Source organism: Ranitomeya imitator, chromosome 4, assembly GCF_032444005.1.
Source record: "Ranitomeya imitator isolate aRanImi1 chromosome 4, aRanImi1.pri, whole genome shotgun sequence".
Lineage (NCBI taxonomy): Eukaryota > Metazoa > Chordata > Amphibia > Anura > Dendrobatidae > Ranitomeya > Ranitomeya imitator.
The window spans coordinates 569,799,854-569,813,662 of record NC_091285.1 but is presented as its reverse complement, the minus strand read 5'-3'; the positions used below and the strand labels follow the sequence as shown (position 1 = coordinate 569,813,662).

Below are 13,809 nucleotides of genomic sequence, written 5' to 3'. Positions count from 1 at the left end.
TAATAATTAGCTACTCCCCGACCTGCTCCAGTGATCTGCTAATGGCCACTGGCCAGCGCTGACAGCAGGGAACATGGTGATGGGCATACTTTCTAATATTATACCAACAGGGGTGTAACTACAACCGGTGCAGGGGATGCAATCGCACCCGGGCCCTGGAGCCTAGGGGGCCCTAAAAGTCCCTTTGACCTATAGAAAAAGATTGTGATTAATGATTTAAAATGTTTGGGGGCTCCGCTGGAGCTTTCGCATCGGGGGCCCATGAGTTTCAGATTACGCCACTGTACATCAATACTGTATAATTCTCATCTGTCTTTACCACTCTAATCCGTCCATGTTCGAATCCTCTAATTCTGTATATGTCATACAGATATTTCTCCTATGCTTCATCTCCTAGCTCTAAAACCTGTCTTTGGTGCCCATTGTATCCAATCACTGTGCAATTTTCAATTGTATTCATAGGAGGCCTCCATTATTGCAAACGCTGCATCACCCGCTATAAAATAGCCGGCACCTACTGAGCATGTGTAACCTGCCATGAAAGACCTACAGGACGTATTTATGGGCAGCCAGGTAGGCTAAAGCCTCCGACACACGGGGGTTTCAGGGAGCACGTTTGGAAATTCATTGCATTTGACAAATATATTTATTTCAGGATTTTAAGGCACTAATCTATGATTGACATTGTGCGTTTAACCCTTTAATGTAAATGGACCCTAGTGGAGCTGCTCCATAAAGTATACAAGTTTTAGATTAGAATCAACGGTTACAGCTTAAATTGTTCTTCTTGTACACCAAAGTGTATTAAAAAAAAAAAAAAAAGGACTCACCACCATATCACAATTCAAGGGAAAAACAAATTAAATTCAGAAGTACAAAAAGATTATTAAATAGCACTTTTGTTAAAAAAGAAAAAAAATAATACAGACAGCCAACTCATGGCAATGCTGACCACCTAGCCGGGGCGTGGAGAAGCTGGTACTGGTGCAGAGAACCTGAGGCGGTTAGGTGATCGGCATTGCCATGTGTTGACAGTTTGTGTATATTTTTATCAGGGCTTTTAAATATTTTTTTTGTTAGTATAACCAATAAACCACTTTTATACTTGTCAACTGGTGGCTCTACACTAAACATCTTCTCACCAGACAGGTAACATCATATGAAATCGTAGGAAAAAGTAAGCTCCGTTTGATTTGGAAATTGGGTGGGACTTCATTGTGTGTCAGTTGCGAGTAACTCATCAATACCCGGCACTGCCGCCGGCACTCAGACTGGAGCGTGCGGCTCTATGTATTTCTATGCAGCTGAATGCTCTGGTTCCGAGTGCCGGCGGCAGTGCCGGGTATTGATGAGAGAGACTCGCGCATCACACTCGCAAGTGTGACCCCGGCCTTATGGAGGCTTCTTGCAGACCTTTACCTGGTTAACACTGAACTTGTTTTGCCCGTGATATGATGGAGAGATATTGACCTTACTCAGCCCCAAGTTTTTAGATAAACTTTGGTGTAGAAGGGCTACAAATTTCTGATGTGACTTAAAGGGAATCTGTCAGTAGGATCAACCCTCCTAAGCCGTCTATATGGGCATGCAGGTCATAGGAAGCTGAATAAAAGAATATCTTTATACTTGCAATCCGACGTCTTATTCCAGAGAAATCCACATTTTTCTTATATATCTATGGGTCAGACACTGATCTGCATGAAAATCTGCCTCCAGAGATTATAGTAAATTAAAGGGAGCCTTACCTATGTGACACATGTAATGACCGACACTTTGGTCTCAATCATACACAGATCTGCAGTGAGATCAGAGCTAACACGGTACAGCAGAGCTAACACAGTACAGCTGAAGTGAAGTCTGTGTCATTACACACATTTGCAGCAACTCTTGTCCCCTCACAGTGCTATCAGCTCTGCGGTACTGTCCTTCCCCCAAACTGGCTGCCTAGGAGATGGAAGCCGAAGTACTAGGAAAGGACAGCAACTGGAAATGTGTTTGTAGTGAGACAAACTTCACTTCTGCTGTACTGTGTTGCCTCTGGTCTCACTGCAGGGCTGTGTGCGACTATGAGAGCAGACTGTCAGTCATTACATGTCTCACACTGGTAACACCCAATTTCATTTAAAATAAACTCTGGAGGCAAATTCTCAGAAATATCTATGTCCGGCCCATAGATCTTAGCAGCTCATTTACATTCAAGAAAAATATGGATTTGTCTAGACTCTAGACCAAGACATCCGATCACAGATATCATATTATTCAGCTTCCTATGACCTGCATGCCCATATAGACGGCTTAGGAGGGGTAATCCTACGACAGATTCCCTTTAAAATACCTATTCACCTTAGACAACTGTCGGACAAACATTTATTTAGCTGACAGCCATCTCTGCCTGTAAACATAAGGATGAATGACCTCGGGGAGATCAAAACATCCAACATCGCAGAGACACCATCACGTGTTTCTCAACGCAGTGATCCAGAACACTGCCCCCATCCCTTATGGGAAATATGCAAACGCATGTAGAAAAGCCGCGGAGACACCATCACGTGCTTCTCAACGCAAGCAATAAATAGCCAGGTCTTTCACTGGGAAGGAACAATAACGGGAAGGGCAGCATCCAAAAAGGAAAACCACCTATGCCAAAACATGGTATCCATCCACAGACAGCTGTTTCGGGGTATTTGCCCCTCATGCATTTGCACATTTCCCATAAGGGATGGGGGCAGTGTTCTGGATCACTGCGTTGAGAAACACGTGATGGTGTCTCCGCAGTGTTGGATGTTTTGATCTCCCCGAGGTCATTCATCCTTATGTTTATAGTCCATTTACTAGGCACTGCTCCTAATAGCCAGTTTCCTACTCCACACTGATGAGGGGCAAATACCCCGAAACAGCTGTCTGTGGATGGATACCATGTTTTGGCATTGGTGGTTTTCCTTTTTGGATGCTGCCCTTCCCGTGGTTGTTCCTTCCCGGTGAAAGACCTGGCTATTTATTGCTTGCGTTGAGAAACATGTGATGGTGTCTCCGAGGCTTTTCTACAGCCATCTCTCCCTGGTCCCCATACACCAGAAGTACGGTAACTTGTAGGTTAACTATTCCCACTGTTCGCAATTAGATCATTCCCACCAGTCCAGTACATCAGCTCTTGAGCCAAGCCAGGTCCAGATCACAACATTTGACGCAACATCTTAGGTGGCCTGCTGATCCAGATGGTGTTGGTGGGTTCGGGTGACCTAACTAATGTGCATAGGTGTATGACCATAATCCAGAGAAAAGTATCATAGTGGCCCATAATAACCTGTAAGATCACAGCTCTGATTTTCTATTAAGGACAACCTCTTTAAACTGTCCTTGTGTCTACATAACTCAGGGATTTAGTCATCTGGGAATGTATTTGCCTAATATCCACTAAAAAGCCACTTGTTATTTCTATAGAGCCATTATTTTTTCTTTTAATCAGCGAAGGATACTGACTACTTGTATGAGTCATCACAGACAGGGGAGGAGAAGAGACAGCGAAATGAGTCCGTCAGCCCAGAGACCCAGCAAACATAATCCCAAGACTCTTTCTTGGACCCCTATAGGGATGATGGGCATGGTACCCCTGTAGGCATGACTGTGAATGATGGGGTGATGAGCTCACCTACAGACAAACTTTGTTTTTTCACATTTGAGTAATGTAATAAGTGTAATGTGAAAACACAAGATTATTGTTGTGCAGTGAAAAGAACTGATCAATGACGACTACGTAAGTGGGTTTTATGGAATTAACGGAATCCATACACATTAGAAAAAGTTACCCAAGGATCAGATCATTCTGTTATCACCTTACTCCTCTCTGCCCATAGAAAATACTGGAACTCTCTGCCCAGTCGTATGTGGTAGTCAGGGGGAATAGCCATCAGCCAAACGACTGTATGGCAAACATTCACATAGTGGCCATACATCAGCTTTTTTGGCTAACAGCTATTCTTCCTTCTCCCCAGATACATGCATGCTCTGCTTGGCTATGAATGTACATGTGGTTTTTTTTAAGAGAGGTGAATAAGCCACTGCCATATCAGCTTCAGACAGTGGCTTATCCTATGTGAGAACAAAAATCAGGTAGAAACACAAGACTGCTAATCCTTCCTCCATCCCAACACGTGCTTTTGAAAGAAAACACGAAATACATAGAATCCTACTGAGAACAGCAGGTTTACTAACTTTCTAATGTGTATGGCCACTTTTATATAGTGATTGCCCATTTTCAGTAAGGGTATGTTTCCACAGGTCCGCTCGGTCCAAAGCGCTGCTGGCTTTTGAATGCCGGTGATTCCGCATATGTTCATTGAACTGTGCGGAATCACCGCACCATATACATTGGACGGAGATATTTATCTTGTGGAGATGGAGCGTCTCCGCAAGATAAATGGACATGCTGCAGTCCGGAAAGACGTGCCGCATGTCCGTTTCTGCAGGGAAACCGGCCGGAGGCATCCCTGCATGCATAGTGGAGATGGGATGAAATCCCCTACACTATGCTGTAACATCTGGCCACTGTGGGTTGGACGCTGCGGATGTACGCCGCATCAAACCCACAGCGATTACTGACTTTGGAAACATAACCTTAAGGGTATCAAAAGTTTCATGTGGGGGTCCAGACACCGATCAGAGACCCAACAGTGATCAGAGTAAACGGGCTGATGCACATTACTAGGCACAGGTACGAGGGGCTAATAAATAATGTAATGATAATTGTCTGGGGCCCCATCATCAGGATAGTCCATCAATGTTTTAGCACTTTTAAGTTGCTGACAATAAGTTAAATGTTTTATTATCATCGTTACTATTGGCATCACTCTCCTCCCAATCATTGTACAGTATGGCAGACATAAAGACCCCTATAAGCTAGTAAGATCCACTTTACAGGTCTATCTTCCTATGTATAAAGTAAGCAAATTCCCAGCAACTCATAGGTTTTCTTGTGTATTAAGTGCGGTCGTCGGCAGGGACCATTATCTGTTATCCCACCTGGCGAATGACTACATTGAAGCGTTTGGATCGTCCTGCCACCGCTGCACTTCTGCAAGGAAGTCACAGAATCTTAAGCTGTGGATGCTTTTGATGTTTGTGAGGCTTAACGCCTGGGTCTAGGAATCCAGGCTGCATTCTGTCACCTCCCAGGCACACGGCCTGTGCCAGACTTGCTGCTGCAGGTGTAGGCCACGTTCTGCAGGAGTACGGAGCAGGCCTAATGTGTCTACAGGGTAGGTTCCTGCCCCATCCTACAGATACAGGCCCTTCTACAGCTGCACACAAGGCCTGATCTGCCAGAGCTGAAAGACAGGAATAGAACAGCCGCCCACTCATCTGCTGGAGCCTGCTCATTACATGCCATGAATCAGGCCTTTATATGCCCGCTGCTGGTGCCCCCTCCTGCCATCACATCGGCAGGCACTCACACTCAACAAGTGGCTGACATCAGTGTCCTATCTCGTGTACTACAACAAGGGTGTGATCAAACTACTACTCCCAACATATCTAACTAGTACAGAGTATATGTCTGTGTATTTTGAGTCATCCTGATGTATAGGGGTGTGTGCATGTGTGTTTACATTTACTGCATAGACCGTGTATATAGATTGTATGTGCACTGTATATAGCACGAAGAATGTCTGTAGTATGCGTATGTGCAGGAGTGCACGGGAGCGTGGGCAGGAGTGCACGGGTGCGTGGGCAGGAGTGCACGGGAGCGTGGGCAGGAGTGCACGGGAGCGTGGGCAGGAGTGCACGGGAGCGTGGGCAGGAGTGCACGGGAGCGTGGGCAGGAGTGCACGGGAGCGTGGGCAGGAGTGCACGGGAGCGTGGGCAGGAGTGCACGGGAGCGTGGGCAGGAGTGCACGGGAGCGTGGGCAGGAGTGCACGGGTGAATGAGTTTAGATGTATTATATAGGTGTTAGACTGTCATATGATTCCGTGTTATTCTGCAGTGTATGTTTATTTTGAGTGTGTTGTATATAGTTGTGTGTTGGAGTTTTCAGTGTTTAATTGTAGTGAGTAGTGTAGAGAAGGCGGAGACTGTATACAGGAGTGTGTTGTACTGTAATACACAGGTACAATGTATACACATGTATCAAAGTTTACCTTAATGCAGATAACAAAGAACTTTGCTACATCTGTATGTACAGTGTCCAGATACTGAAGGTTTATAGCATATGGGTGTGCGCGTGTTCTAACATAGTGTGCATTGAAAATATAGAAAACATCCATCCAATGTATATAAAGACTTGTAGAGAATTGTGTGGGAGTGTGTTTTACTGTAGTACATACAATATTTATATTCTTTCTAGAGAGTCTAGTGTGACTTGTATATGGCGCAGAGTGGAGCCGGTGTATATAAATATAATATATTTAGACACACATATATTTGGTGTGTAGTATACAGGAGGTGTGGGGGTGTTTATAGATTAAATATATTAGATTTACATATTTATCTATATACGCCCGCACATCTCTGTAGACTATAGTCACTATATATGTTTATACACATACCTGTGTATAATACTACATACCCCATAAAATGTGTTTGTGCGTGATGTAGCAACTAGTGTGCAAAGAAAAAGTTGGGCAACCAATGGGTGTGTGTGTGTGTGTGTGTGTGTGTGATACTGTACATGTTTGTAGGGTGTGTGTGTAGAGTATGGCAATGTTATGTGTTTGTATTGTGTGACTGTGCACGCCTGTGGGGTCCGTCTGCTGTAGGGTGTGTGTGTGACTGTACACGCCTGTAGGGTCTGTCTGCTGCAGGGTGTGTGTGACTGTACACGCCTGTAGGGTTCGTCTGCTGTAGGGTGTGTGTGTGACTGTACACGCCTGTAGGGTCCGTCTGCTGCAGGGTGTGTGTGAGACTGTACACGCCTGTAGGGTCCGTCTGCTGCAGGGTGTGTGTGTGACTGTACACGCCTGTAGGGTCCGTCTGCTGCAGGGTGTGTGTGTGACTGTACACGCCTGTAGGGTCCGTCTGCTGTAGGGGGTGTGTGACTGTACACGCCTGTAGGGTCCATCTGCTGTAGGGGGTGTGTGACTGTACACGCCTGTAGGGTCCGTCTGCTGTAGGGGGTGTGTGACTGTACACGCCTGTAGGGTCCGTCTTCTGTAGGGCGTGTGTGACTGTACATGCCTGTAGGGTCCGTCTTCTGTAGGGCGTGTGTGACTGTAGTCTGTAGGGTCTGCTGTAAGGTGAGTGACTGTACACGTCTGTAGGGTGTGTGTGACTATATATGAAGGTGGGGTCTGCTGTAGGGTGTGTGACTGTACGTGTCTGTAGGGTGTGTGACTGTATATGACTGTAGGGTCTGCTGTAGGGGATGTGTGTGACTGTACACGTCTGTAGGGTTTGCTGTAGGGTGTGTGACTGTACATATCTGTAGGGTGTGTGTGTGTGTGACTATAGACATCTGTAGGGTGTGTGTGTGTGACTGTACCCGTCTGTAGGGTTTGCTGTAGGGTGTGTGTGTGTGTGTGTGTGTGTGTGACTGTACCCGTCTGTAGGGTTTGCTGTAGGGTGTGTGTGTGTGTGTGTGACTGTACCCGTCTGTAGGGTTTGCTGTAGGGTGTGTGTGTGTGTGTGTGACTGTACCCGTCTGTAGGGTTTGCTGTAGGGTGTGTGTGTGTGTGTGTGTGTGACTGTACCCGTCTGTAGGGTTTGCTGTAGGGTGTGTGTGTGTGTGTGTGTGTGACTGTACCCGTCTGTAGGGTTTGCTGTAGGGTGTGTGTGTGTGTGTGTGTGTGTGTGTGACTGTACCCGTCTGTAGGGTGGGCGTCTTCGTGCAGGGGCCGGTCACTTACCTCTCGAAGCCATGTCTGAGCAGTGAGAAGAGCAGGGCGAGCGGGAGGGTGATGAGGAGCTGGGACGTGGACGCCGCGCCGGTCCCCTCGCTGTTCTGGAAGTCGTCCCAGGTGTAGTTGCAGGGCAGCCAGATCCGCTCCCACCAGAACCAGTCGCTCAGGGTCCGCAGCGCCATCCTGCAGGGAGAGGCACAGGTTAGCGGCTGCACTCTTTCCCGGGGCGTCCTGTGACTGGCACACTGCGCCGCCGCCGCTGCACGGAGGGGAAGTGATTCATTCTTCTGCTGCCGCTGGGACGTGTTCTCTCGCTTTCCCCCTCTCTTCACTTCACTTTTTTTTTCTTTTTTTTTTTTTGTACTTTCGCAGCTTTATGAGAAGAGAGGGGGCTGTGTCCCGGCCAAGAGGATGTGGAGAGCATGTGCTGGGCTGCACTGCCACATCCTGCCGGCCTCCAGCACTGGCACCCACCTGTGGATCGCCACATGTAGCCCACCACAGCACGTACTAAGGTGGCACATTATGCCACAAGGGGACTGGCTGTGCCAGTGGCACAGGGGACTGTGCAGGGGGGCAAATGGTGTGCCCGGTGCTGGCGGCCGCGTCCTGTATGACAGTGTGCGTCTGTCACCAGCGCCGGCAGCAGGGAGAAGGGGAGCACAGGGCCGGCAGGAGGGAGAAGGGGAGCACAGGACCGGCAGGAGGGAGAAGGGGAGCACAGGGCCGGCAGGAGAGAGAAGGGGAGCACAGGACCGGCAGGAGGGAGAAGGGGAGCACAGGGCCGGCAGGAGGGAGAAGGGGAGCACAGGGCCGGCAGGAGAGAGAAGGGGAGCACAGGACCGGCAGGAGAGAGAAGGGGAGCACAGGACCGGCAGGAGGGAGAAGGGGAGCACAGGACCGGCAGGAGGGAGAAGGGGAGCACAGGGCCGGCAGGAGAGAGAAGGGGAGCACAGGGCCGGCAGGAGGGAGAAGGGGAGCACAGGGCCGGCAGGAGAGAGAAGGGGAGCACAGGGCCGGCAGGAGGGAGAAGGGGAGCACAGGACCGGCAGGAGGGAGAAGGGGAGCACAGGGCCGGCAGGAGAGAGAAGGGGAGCACAGGGCCGGCAGGAAGGAGAAGGGGAGCACAGGGCCGGCAGGAGAGAGAAGGGGAGCACAGGACCGGCAGGAGGGAGAAGGGGAGCACAGGGCCGGCAGGAGAGAGAAGGGGAGCACAGGGCCGGCAGGAGGGAGAAGGGGAGCACAGGACCGGCAGGAGGGAGAAGGGGAGCACAGGGCCGGCAGGAGAGAGAAGGGGAGCACAGGACCGGCAGGAGGGAGAAGGGGAGCACAGGGCCGGCAGGAGAGAGAAGGGGAGCACAGGGCCGGCAGGAGGGAGAAGGGGAGCACAGGACCGGCAGGAGGGAGAAGGAGAGCACAGGGCCGGCAGGAGGGAGAAGGGGAGCACAGGGCCGGCAGGAGAGAGAAGGGGAGCACAGGGCCGGCAGGAGAGAGAAGGGGAGCACAGGGCCGGCAGGAAGGAGAAGGGGAGCACAGGGCCGGCAGGAGAGAGAAGGGGAGCACAGGACCGGCAGGAGGGAGAAGGGGAGCACAGGGCCGGCAGGAGAGAGAAGGGGAGCACAGGGCCGGCAGGAGGGAGAAGGGGAGCACAGGGCCGGCAGCAGGGAGAAGGGGAGCACAGGGCCGGCAGGAGGGAGAAGGGGAGCACAGGGCCGGCAGGAGGGAGAAGGGGAGCACAGGGCCGGCAGGAGGGAGAAGGGGAGCACAGGGCCGGCAGGAGGGAGAAGGGGAGCACAGGGCCGGCAGGAGGGAGAAGGGGAGCACAGGGCCGGCAGGAGAGAGAAGGGGAGCACAGGACCGGCAGGAGGGAGAAGGGGAGCACAGGGCCGGCAGGAGAGAGAAGGGGAGCACAGGGCCGGCAGGAGGGAGAAGGGGAGCACAGGGCCGGCAGGAGAGAGAAGGGGAGCACAGGACCGGCAGGAGGGAGAAGGGGAGCACAGGGCCGGCAGGAGAGAGAAGGGGAGCACAGGGCCGGCAGGAGGGAGAAGGGGAGCACAGGACCGGCAGGAGGGAGAAGGAGAGCACAGGGCCGGCAGGAGGGAGAAGGGGAGCACAGGGCCGGCAGGAGAGAGAAGGGGAGCACAGGGCCGGCAGGAGAGAGAAGGGGAGCACAGGGCCGGCAGGAAGGAGAAGGGGAGCACAGGGCCGGCAGGAGAGAGAAGGGGAGCACAGGACCGGCAGGAGGGAGAAGGGGAGCACAGGGCCGGCAGGAGAGAGAAGGGGAGCACAGGGCCGGCAGGAGGGAGAAGGGGAGCACAGGGCCGGCAGCAGGGAGAAGGGGAGCACAGGGCCGGCAGGAGGGAGAAGGGGAGCACAGGGCCGGCAGGAGGGAGAAGGGGAGCACAGGGCCGGCAGGAGGGAGAAGGGGAGCACAGGGCCGGCAGGAGGGAGAAGGGGAGCACAGGGCCGGCAGGAGAGAGAAGGGGAGCACAGGACCGGCAGGAGGGAGAAGGGGAGCACAGGGCCGGCAGGAGAGAGAGAAGGTGAGCACAGGGCCGGCAGGAGGGAGAAGGTGAGCACAGGGCCGGCAGGAGGGAGAAGGTGAGCACAGGGCCGGAAGGAGGGAGAAGGGGAGCACAGGGCCGGCAGGAGAGAGAGAAGGTGAGCACAGGGCCGGCAGGAGAGAGAAGGTGAGCACAGGGCCGGAAGGAGGGAGAAGGGGAGCACAGGGCCGGCAGGAGGGAGAAGGGGAGCACAGGACCGGCAGGAGGGAGAAGGGGAGCACAGGGCCGGCAGGAGAGAGAAGGGGAGCACAGGGCCGGCAGGAGGGAGAAGGGGAGCACAGGGCCGGCAGGAGGGAGAAGGGGAGCACAGGGCCGGCAGGAGAGAGAGAAGGTGAGCACAGGGCCGGCAGGAGAGAGAGAAGGTGAGCACAGGGCCGGCAGGAGAGAGAAGGGGAGCACAGGACCGGCAGGAGGGAGAAGGGGAGCACAGGGCCGGCAGGAGGGAGAAGGGGAGCACAGGGCCGGCAGGAGAGAGAGAAGGTGAGCACAGGGCCGGCAGGAGGGAGAAGGTGAGCACAGGGCCGGAAGGAGGGAGAAGGGGAGCACAGGGCCGGCAGGAGAGAGAGAAGGTGAGCACAGGGCCGGCAGGAGAGAGAAGGTGAGCACAGGGCCGGAAGGAGGGAGAAGGGGAGCACAGGGCCGGCAGGAGGGAGAAGGGGAGCACAGGGCCGGCAGGAGGGAGAAGGGGAGCACAGGGCCGGCAGGAGAGAGAAGGGGAGCACAGGACCGGCAGGAGGGAGAAGGGGAGCACAGGGCCGGCAGGAGGGAGAAGGTGAGCACAGGGCCGGCAGGAGAGAGAGAAGGTGAGCACAGGGCCGGCAGGAGAGAGAAGGGGAGCACAGGACCGGTAGGAGGGAGAAGGGGAGCACAGGGCCGGCAGGAGGGAGAAGGTGAGCACAGGGCCGGCAGGAGAGAGAGAAGGTGAGCACAGGGCCGGCAGGAGAGAGAAGGGGAGCACAGGACCGGCAGGAGAGAGAAGGGGAGCACAGGGCCGGCAGGAAGGAGAAGGGGAGCACAGGGCCGGCAGGAGGGAGAAGGGGAGCACAGGGCCGGCAGGAGGGAGAAGGGGAGCACAGGGCCGGCAGGAGGGAGAAGGGGAGCACAGGGCCGGCAGGAGAGAGAAGGGGAGCACAGGGCCGGCAGGAGGGAGAAGGGGAGCACAGGGCCGGCAGGAGGGAGAAGGGGAGCACAGGGCCGGCAGGAGGGAGAAGGGGAGCACAGGGCCGGCAGGAGGGAGAAGGGGGAGCACAGGGCCGGCAGGAGGGAGAAGGGGAGCACAGGGCCGGCAGGAGGGAGAAGGGGAGCACAGGGCCGGCAGGAGAGAGAAGGGGAGCACAGGACCGGCAGGAGGGAGAAGGGGAGCACAGGGCCGGCAGGAGGGAGAAGGGGAGCACAGGGCCGGCAGGAGAGAGAGAAGGTGAGCACAGGGCCGGCAGGAGAGAGAAGGGGAGCACAGGACCGGCAGGAGGGAGAAGGGGAGCACAGGGCCGGCAGGAGGGAGAAGGGGAGCACAGGGCCGGCAGGAGAGAGAGAAGGTGAGCACAGGGCCGGCAGGAGAGAGAAGGTGAGCACAGGGCCGGAAGGAGGGAGAAGGGGAGCACAGGGCCGGCAGGAGAGAGAGAAGGTGAGCACAGGGCCGGCAGGAGAGAGAAGGTGAGCACAGGGCCGGAAGGAGGGAGAAGGGGAGCACAGGGCCGGCAGGAGGGAGAAGGGGAGCACAGGACCGGCAGGAGGGAGAAGGGGAGCACAGGGCCGGCAGGAGAGAGAAGGGGAGCACAGGACCGGCAGGAGGGAGAAGGGGAGCACAGGGCCGGCAGGAGGGAGAAGGTGAGCACAGGGCCGGCAGGAGAGAGAGAAGGTGAGCACAGGGCCGGCAGGAGAGAGAAGGGGAGCACAGGACCGGCAGGAGGGAGAAGGGGAGCACAGGGCCGGCAGGAGGGAGAAGGTGAGCAAAGGGCCGGCAGGAGAGAGAGAAGGTGAGCACAGGGCCGGCAGGAGAGAGAAGGGGAGCACAGGACCGGCAGGAGAGAGAAGGGGAGCACAGGAAGGAGAAGGGGAGCACAGGGCCGGCAGGAGAGAGAAGGGGAGCACAGGGCCGGCAGGAGAGAGAAGGGGAGCACAGGGCCGGCAGGAGGGAGAAGGGGAGCACAGGACCGGCAGGAGAGAGAAGGGGAGAACAGGGCCGGCAGGAGGGAGAAAGGGAGCACAGGGCCGGCAGGAGAGAGAAGGGGAGCACAGGGCCGGCAGGAGGGAGAAGGGGAGCACAGGACCGGCAGGAGAGAGAAGGGGAGCACAGGGCCGGCAGGAGGGAGAAGGGGAGCACAGGACCGGCAGGAGAGAGAGAAGAGGAGCACAGGGCCGGGAGAAGGGGAGCACAGGGCCGGCAGGAGAGAGAAAGGGAGCACAGGGCCGGCAGGAGAGAGAAGGGGAGCACAGGGCCGGCAGGAGGGAGAAGGGGAGCACAGGACCGGCAGGAGAGAGAGAAGAGGAGCACAGGGCCGGCAGGAGGGAGAAGGGGAGCACAGGTCCGGCAGGAGAGAGAGAAGAGGAGCACAGGGCCGGCAGGAGGAAGAAGGGGAGCACAAGGCCAGCAGGAGGAAGAAGGGGAGCAGCGGGCCGGCAGGAGAGAGAAGGGGAGCACAAGGTAGGGAGAAGGGGAGCACAAGGCCGGCAGGAGGGAGAAGGGGAGCACAAGGCCGGCAGGAGGGAGAAGGTGAGCACAGGGCCGGCAGGAGAGAGAAGGTGAGCACAGGGCCGGCAGGAGAGAGAAGGTGAGCACAGGGTCGGAAGGAGGGAGAAGGGGAGCACAAGGGAGGTAGAAGGGGAGCACAAGGCCGGCAGGAGGGAGAAGGGGAGCACAGGGCCGGCAGGAGGGAGAAGGGGAGCAGCGGGCCGGCAGGAGAGAGAAGGGGAGCACAAGGTAGGGAGAAGGGGAGCACAAGGCCGGCAGGAGGGAGAAGGTGAGCACAGGGCCGGCAGGAGAGAGAAGGTGAGCACAGGGCCGGCAGGAGAGAGAAGGTGAGCACAGGGCCGGAAGGAGGGAGAAGGGGAGCACAAGGGAGGTAGAAGAGGAGCACAAGGCCGGCAGGAGGGAGAAGGGGAGTACAGGGCCGGCAGGAGAGAGAAGGGGAGCACAGGGCCGGCAGGAGGGAGAAGGGGAGCACAGGGCCGGTGTGGCACGGTAACCTTACATGCAACACATTCTGACTCCAGGCCAGAAGGGGGAGCTCTACAACATGACTTGAGGGGAGCTGCTCTCTGGTCAGGAGGATGAGTCAGTTGCTAGGCAGTTGCATTGACAGTTGGTAGTACAGAGGTACTTAGGAGCTAGAGAAAGACTGCTACTGGGCCTCTCTAAGCTGAGCGCAGAAACCAGGTACCGAGAGCCTGAGGCTGAGTGGGACTGCAAGCCCCA

At 55.3% G+C, this 13,809-nt stretch overlaps 1 protein-coding gene across 5 annotated transcripts in view; it reads right to left on the bottom strand.

Moving 5' to 3' along the window:
* The window catches only part of CERS3 (ceramide synthase 3), a 226,499-nt gene that overhangs the window by 85,993 nt on the left and 126,697 nt on the right, over positions 1–13,809 (bottom strand). For 4 of the 5 annotated variants that reach the window (XM_069766311.1, XM_069766310.1, XM_069766312.1 and 1 more), the window contains one exon: positions 7,837–8,013. The exons of the other annotated variant lie outside the window; for it this stretch is intronic. In XM_069766311.1, coding sequence (XP_069622412.1) covers positions 7,837–8,012 — 176 coding nt within the window. In that variant the 5' untranslated portion in view covers position 8,013. The remainder of the gene's footprint in view (positions 1–7,836; positions 8,014–13,809) is intronic. 5 annotated transcript variants of the gene reach the window in all.